This window comes from Camelina sativa, chromosome 1 (assembly GCF_030686135.1).
Source record: "Camelina sativa cultivar CO46 ecotype springtype chromosome 1, ASM3068613v1".
Classification (NCBI taxonomy): Eukaryota; Viridiplantae; Streptophyta; class Magnoliopsida; order Brassicales; family Brassicaceae; genus Camelina; species Camelina sativa.
The window spans coordinates 15,878,937-15,887,171 of NC_141880.1; the positions used below are offsets into that span (position 1 = coordinate 15,878,937).

The following is an 8,235-nucleotide window of genomic DNA, read 5'->3' on the forward strand; positions in this document are numbered from 1 at the left end:
CATTAATTTTTTATTTTTTTATCTTATGAGAAAAGAAATGATTTTGTTATTGGAGTTTGATGGGTTAACAAGTTGTGTGGTAGTATAAAAAAAATGTTTTTCATTGGAAGAATGTGAAGAAGTTGACGAGGAAAAATAAGAAAAAGAGTATAACGAAGAACTAGACGGTAAAAGTAACGATGACAATTACTACAAAATTTGACAATGAAAATGAAAAGAAAGAATATGAAGAATAAGAAAAAATTGAATAAAAAATACAGTAATGAGGATTCGGAATATCACTATCACACATTGATCAAAAATATAGGTGGTAGCGATCAATTAAATATGAAAACGAGTTAAATTCATGATGATAAAATTCTTTCGTTTTTCTGGTGGTCAAAGAAATGGTTTAGAATATGTGAGGTCATCAGTTTGATTCGCCTCGCCTCGACGTCGAGTTAAATTCATGATTTTTTTATCAGATTTGAGTTTATAACACAACTGATTTTTATATTTTAAAAAATTGTGTATCTGAAATTTAATTTTTTTCCTTAATACTAATTTTTTCTTTCTAAGATAATATTTTATTACCGTCATCAATCATATATAATTTTCATCAAAATATATCAAATAAACCTATGCATAGTGTGGGTTCAAAACTAGTATTTTAAATGTTTGGCTGTTTGCCAATAAATAAGTTTAAAAAAAAAAACATTTTTCTAAGGTTTGAAACTTAATTAAAAAAATTAAAAGCTTAGTGGGCCTAAAACGAATCATATCGGCCCATTAGTGGCTGCAATACACTAACCAAACCGTCCTTCTTCTCCGTCCGTTCTAAAAGTATAATCGCCAGACGTGACGGACACGAAATCGAAAACATCAGATTTCTCAATCGGGAGGTTTTTTTTTTTTTTTAAAACCGAAAACAGAGCAAAGAAACAAGAAGAAGAAGATGACGACTAGAATAACCCCTGGTGTAGGAGCTAATCTTCTCGGCCAACACACCGCTGAGAGGAACCAAGACGCCACCGTTTACGTCGGAAACCTAGATACTCAGGTTCTTTAACTTCGTAATAGTTCTTATTTTTAATTTTTTTTTGTTTTTGTTTTTTTTTTTTTTGTGAATTTCCTAAAGGAAAAGTACTTTTAGGGTTTATAGTGATGAAACTGATCAATTCTCTTTTTTGAATTTTAGCGAGTTTCTGAAGAATTGCTTTGGGAATTGTTCGCACAAGCTGGACCAGTTGGTAAGTTAACCATCAATCTGTATCTCGTTTAGTATTCTTATTTGGTAGCGAAATTGATGGTTTAGGGTTTGGTTTGAATAATATTTCTGACATTAGCTCCTCTTTGTATTGTATCAGTTAATGTCTTTATTCCGAAAGATAAGGTGACAAATGTTCAAAGAGAATTTGGTTTCGTTCAATTCCGTAACGAGGAAGATGCTCTGACTATGTAAGTGTTGCTCTTTTAGTTTCTCTTTGTTGCTCGTTCAATTTGGTTATTTTTTAGATTTCTTTGTTAACAAGTTTTCAATTGTTTTTGTTTCAGGCAATTAAGGTTTTTAACATGATTAAGCTCTACGGGGAACATATAAGTGTTAAAAAGGTAACAAATTAGTATCATTTATTAACTTTTGATTATTTTTGTGAGTTTTGTTGATCTTTAACATTTTTTGTTTCCTTGTTTTGTATTAGACATTGCAAGATAAGGAGAGTTTGGATGTTGGTGCTCACCTTTTCATTGGAAACCTTGACCCTGTAAGTATCATATAGTAATAACAAAAACACTCTCAAATTGGTATAACTTCAACACTAGCTAACCAAGGTTTTTGCTTTTTTTTTTTTATGTTTTTCTTTTTTCTTTACAGGATGTGGATGAAAAGCTCTTGTATGATACTTTCAGCGCGTTTGGTTTGGTTGTTGACAGTCCTAAGGTAAAAATCTTTGTTTCTTGAGATATAAGTCCATGATTCTTGATCTGATTTGTAGATAAAATAATATGATTTTCATAACCTTGTTTCAGATAATGCGAGATAAGGATACCGGAAACTTACGAGGTTTCGGTTTCATCAGCTATAACTCCTTTAAGGCATCTGATGCTGCTATTGAGGTATAGTTCTCTGCTTCTTTATTAATGACTTATTATTTTGATGAGTCCAACACCAGCCTGTCCAACACATTCCTCTGATCTATGTATGACTTGTTGCAGGCAATGAATGGACAATACCTGAGTAATCGTCAAATAACAGTCTCTTACGCATACAAGAAAGACACCAAAGGAGAGCGCCACGGTACTCAAGCAGGTTAGTAGGCTCGTCTTTATATACCCTTTAATTGTTTTAAGCTTTAACTTATGGATTCGGTTTCTCTAACAACACACATTACTTTTGTGAATTGTAGAGAGGCTTTTGGCTGCTACAAATCCTATACGCTATTCGCAAGGATCCCTCCAACGCATCTTAATGCTCCTAAAGCTAACGGACAGCCACGTCCGTTCGCTAATGGTGGTATGCAACCTGTCCCGATCCCGGCCCACGGTCCACCACCACCTCCACAAGCGTATCATACTCAGCCACCATTTTGGCCTTCTCAGCAACAACAACAACAACAACACGGCTTAGTGGTCCCACCGCCCATGCAATTCCGTCCGCCTCAAGGTATGCCACCACCTTCTCAGTTTCATCATCACCAACAAGGTTTCAATGGTCCGAGGCCGCCTCCACCACCTCAAATCATGGGAATGCACCAGCATGGGTGGCCACAGCAACACATGCATCAAGGCGGACCACCACCAGAACAACTACCTATGAACCACCATCATCACATTTCTATTCCTCCACCACCACCACACCAAGGTTGATGATCAATCATCATTTGAGAGTATTGGACCAAATCAACAATTTGTAAATTAATCAATCTGCAATGCTTTTAACTGAATCTGCAGATCAAAATTTAGGATAGTGATTAACAAAATCAATAACTGCAATATGAAAGATAATCAGTCATTAGTAAGTGTTTCATCGTCTAAGATAGCGCTTAATTTATCCTATAGTATCATCAAATATTATATATGCATCATCAGATCACTATCTGAGTTGGAATTAAAAAAAAAGTTCAAAAATTAACAAAAAGTAATTAGTAAAAAATGAAAAATCACAAAATAATTTGGAAAACTAACATTCTTAAATATACGTTTTTCTATATCTTGTAATCTCATAATTAATTTAACTTATGCCAAACTAATTTAAAATGATAAAATAACACATTCAAAATTCTCATCAAATAATCCAAGATTCATCCATATAAACTCATTATTATTTTCTTAAATTCTCATGTATGCATTACAAATACGACGTGAGTTAAAATTTATAAAATAAAACATTAATAATTCTGTTTTATTTTATTAATGGTTTATTTGAAAACGAAGTGACGAAAATTCATCTATGAATTCATTACTTTTCAAAACAATTTCAGTTATCAATGTAATTCACTACATTACAATGATAAATATAACTTTTATGTAGCTATATTAACTAATATTACTATGAAAATATCTTATATTTTTATTTTGAACTTCGACATTCATTATAATTGTTAAAAATTTATACTCCATGACTTTAAAAAAGAAAATCGATACATATCGAAATCTAGTAATCTTTAATTTAAACAGGATTGAAACCTTTAATTTTGCTACACAATTTAACCATCTATTCACAATAAAAATCAGGAAAAATTGAACTAGAGTTAAAAAAAATATATATATATATATATATATATATATATATATATATATATATATATATATATATATATATATATATAAACCCAATAATATGTACATCATGTCACAACTATATTTTATTTACTTTTTAAAATAATGAAAATGAAACAAAACATTAGTAATAGAAAAATGCCAAATTTTTATTTTAACCTTTTAATATTAACTTATTTACTATTAAAATAGGAAAATTGACCGTATAATATATGACATATGTATAGGCTGTAGCATTGCTTTCGTAGTTTGAAAGAATTCTTAAAAGAAAAAGAAAAAAAAACGTACATGATAAATTTCAATTTCTTGTTAGATTTAATATAGAATAACACCATTCATCTTATTTGATACGTCAACACCGATAACTGTTAACCACTACATATATAATCAACAAGGACCAAATGATACGGCACAGCAGAACGTCATCCATCAGGGAAAAAAACCAAAGCCATCTTGACTTGTTCACTAAAAACGGCCTTGTGACCGGACCGGTAATGTGATGGTAATTTGGTTTCTTGCAGCGACTTTGGAATAATCAAAGTCTAACGTCTATAATAAGGTTGATTTAGCAAAATATAGCATTTCATTAAAATTAATCCAATGGTGACATTTCACTGAAAGCTCAAGACCAAAGTGAGGTTCAACTATTTTTGTAAACATAAAAAAACACGCCGACAACTAAGTGATGCAGCGAAATATACATATATACAGTATATATATATATTATAAATATATATATATATATATATATATATATATTCTCGCATAACCTACATTGATTTTTGTAATACAAAGAAAACAAAACAAAAAAACATCTATTGATTTAGGTATATTGATTATAGGCAGCAAGCCAGCAACCAAAGGATTCGTCACTAAGTCATACGTAATATGTACTAATTAGGTATTGACTTGGAAAAGGTTCTCCTTTCGCTCAGAAGGACCATTGCCTATGAAATATGTAGATACAAGAAAATTCAATAAGAGGTATCATGGATAGAGTTACCATTATACATGTTAGTTCTACTCTTTTTTTTTTTGATTGGATTAAAAAATTTCTTACCTATCGGAAAAATGGATTAGAAGATAAATATATATATATATATATATAGACATTAATAAAATAAAAATATCCTAAAATAGTACTAAAATATGTTTTATAGACAAAAATAGCACATAGTTAACAAATTTCCAAAAATAGCAATATTTAATACAATTAAACAATTTTAAATTAGTTTTTAGAATTTTTTTAGGTTTGAATTTTTGATTTTATACTTAGGATATAGTTTTGAGGGGATAAATTTTAATATTTTGAATTTAGGGTTTAATTTTAAAAGATTAATTTTGAAATCTAATGTTATTTTTGAAATTTTACAGATGTTGCTAGATTTGGAATCAAAACATTAATTCTTATATATCCATCGTAATAATATTCAAATATTCATTTTCTTCTCTTAATTAGTGGGGTTATTGGTTTGTGATTTGAATAGAGTTTTAAAGAATTTAAATGTTAGGTAGAATTTGTTATTAGATCAAGATTTTGGTAAACTCTGTTAAAGTTTAGTGTTATTAGTTTGTGATTTGTAAAATGTCATTTAAAATCTTAACTAATTTGGGTTATTGGGTTCAGACTTTTATAAAATCATTAAAAGTTTTGTGTTATTAGATTAAAACAAAAGAATCTAGGATTATTAACATGTTATTAATTCATGATTTTAGATACTTTCTTTACAAATACATGGATTATTTGGAATAGTTTACATGATTTTAGAAAACTAATCAACAAAACTCTCTAATAATCTTTAACAATCTTTCACTTATTCACTTTTAATGATTTTGTTGAACTTTTCAAAAATCTTCTAAAATTAAATCCAATACCACCTATCTCTAAATTTTTTATTTAAGTTGTATTCATTATTTTAAAATAATATTTTATTCTATAAATCACATGTCACATAGCCACTAAAATTAAGCCATTTTGGAATTATCAAAGTCTACGTCTATAATAAGGTTGATTTAGCAAAATATGGCATTTCCTTAAAATTAATCCAATAGTGACATTTCACTGAAAGCTCAAGACCAAATTGAGGTTCAACGATTTTTGTGATCATAAAAAAACACACCGACAACATATCAGTGTCTTCGCATGGAATCAAATTGCGTACGGTACCTAAGTGATGCAGCGATATATATATATATATATATATATATATATATATATATATTCTTCACGCATAACCTATATTGATTATAGGCAGCAAGCCAGCAACCAAACAATTCGTCACTAATTTATACGTAATATGTACTAATTAGGTATTGACTTGGAAAAGGTTCTCCTTTCGCTGAGAAGGACCATTGCCTATGAAATAGGTATATACAAGGAAATATAATACGAGGTATAATGGATAGAGTTACCATTATATGTATATGTTCTACTTATTTTTTTTGATTGGATTAAAAAAATTTTCATCTATCTAAAAAATGGATTGGAGGAGAAATATATATATATATATATATATATATATGTTGACATTCGTAAAAGAGAAATACCTTAAAATAGCACTAAAACATGTTTTATTAACAAAAATAACACATAGTCCACAATTTTCCCAAAATAGCACTATTTATTACAATTGAAATATTTTAAATTAATTTTTAGAATTTTCTTTTTAGGTTTTTGTTTTTGATTTTATATTTAAGATATAGTTTTGAAGGAGAAAATTTAGTATTTTGAATTTCGGGTTTAATTTTGAAATATAATGCTATTTTTTGAATTTTACGGATGTTGTGCTAGATCTGGAATCAAAACATTAATTTTTATCCATCATAATAATATTCAAATGTTCATTTTTTTTTTCTCTAAATTAGTCCCTAATTTTTTTTTATTTAAAGTGTTCTCTTGTATTCATTATTTTAAAATAATATTATATATATTAAAATATTTACGTGGATGGTAAATTCTTTTTGGTATGCATCAAATATAGAATAACACCATTCATTGTGTTTGTTACAACAACACCAATTACTGGTAACCAGAATAGCAACAAGAACCAATTCAGATTGATATAGCATGGGACTAAGCATATGCGGCACAACGTAATCAATCATATCTATCAGGGAAAATGACAAAAGCCATCTTGACTTGTTTTCTAAAAACGACCTTGTGACCGGTAATGTAATAGTAATTTTGTTTCTTGCACCGAGTTTAGAATAATCAAAGTCTACGTCTTGAATAAAGTTGATTTAATTAGGAAAATATGACACTTCACTAAAAATAATCGAATGGTGCTGTAGGCTCCTATTCCGAGGTTTTGAGGTTGGCCTTGGTTAGATGCTCGTGCATGGTAACTACAATGATTGATATCGTTCAATCTGTGGAATTAACGCGAATATCCATCTTTGCCAGTTTGATTATATTTCATTTATCATTAAAAGCTACGGGTGGGATTTAAATGGATAAGTTTATACATATACATTGATACATGCATTCTCAGCTCTTAATTGGATAATCTAATAAATTTTGATACACATCGCAATATCGCATATGATGCTTCTTATTGAAATACATATACACGTCATGTGTCCAAGTACGTGTTGTTATATATATATATATATGTGTGTATATGCAGCATGCTCATACATTAGTAAGGCTTCTCGCCGTTAAAGTTCCCTGGAGGATCATAGTTGCAACTGACGACGGTTCCACCATTATTACACCTTACTTTAGCACATCCGAGTCTCACTGAATTTCTCCAAACAACCTGAGTGTAGTGACCACAAACTCCGTTGCACGTGTTCGAATCGTAGTTGTAGTCAGCCTTCTCGTTAACCCACAAGTTCACGGCGTCCACGCCAGAAAAGTCGCCGGTACTCATGGCCAAGTTCTCCCCGTAACGCCCACCGGAGTGTACGAGATTGCAGTCGCCTTTTAGTTGGTCTGCGTAGCTCCGAGCGTAGCCTGCAACCTCCTCGTCCCACTGTATGGGGCCAACACCTACCTGTGATCGTGCCTGGTTGTGAGCATTTACATAGTCTTGTGGGCTGTCTTGAGCCTTCGAGGGAACAACTAGAACACCTACAAGAAATGCCAAGATTATTAGAATGCAAGAATAGCTAATGAAATTCATTTTTTTGTATTATGATTTTAGGGTTCGTAAACATGGTTTATATAGAGATTTTAATTGAAAACTACTGTGTCCCACGGTTTGTGTGGCCATAAAAAAATAAAGAAAAGTCTTACATAACTCATGGTTTAACCATTTTTATGTGTTTAAACTTTCACCTTTTGATATGAGACAAATAAACCACAACATTAACAAAGTCTAAAGGAACTATCGCAGATTACATAACCAGCTAAATTCAAAAGAATCATGTCTTTTTCAAAAAAAAAAAAAAACATATTAAACAAAGCTAAGAAATTTTTTAAGACGCACCATTTTTTTCTTGGTGATCATTGAATTGATAAGGTCCAATCTATAACCA

At 30.3% G+C, this 8,235-nt stretch overlaps 1 protein-coding gene and 1 pseudogene across 1 annotated transcript; one reads left to right on the forward strand and one right to left on the reverse strand.

Moving 5' to 3' along the window:
• Positions 1–934: 934 nt before the first annotated feature.
• Positions 935–2,844, forward strand: LOC104792996 (uncharacterized; annotated as a pseudogene).
• A 4,330-nt stretch (positions 2,845–7,174) lies between these two features.
• On the reverse strand, positions 7,175–7,884 carry LOC104793006 (pathogenesis-related protein 1). Its single transcript, XM_010519280.3, has one exon. It carries the CDS (start codon positions 7,878–7,880, stop codon positions 7,395–7,397), a length of 486 nt encoding a protein of 161 aa, XP_010517582.1. The 5' UTR covers positions 7,881–7,884; the 3' UTR covers positions 7,175–7,394.
• Positions 7,885–8,235: the final 351 nt, after the last annotated feature.

Coding starts and splice junctions, on each gene's coding strand:
- LOC104793006 (XM_010519280.3), bottom strand. CDS start 7,880: ATGAATTTCATTAGCTATTCTTGCATTCTAATAATCTTGGCATTTCTT.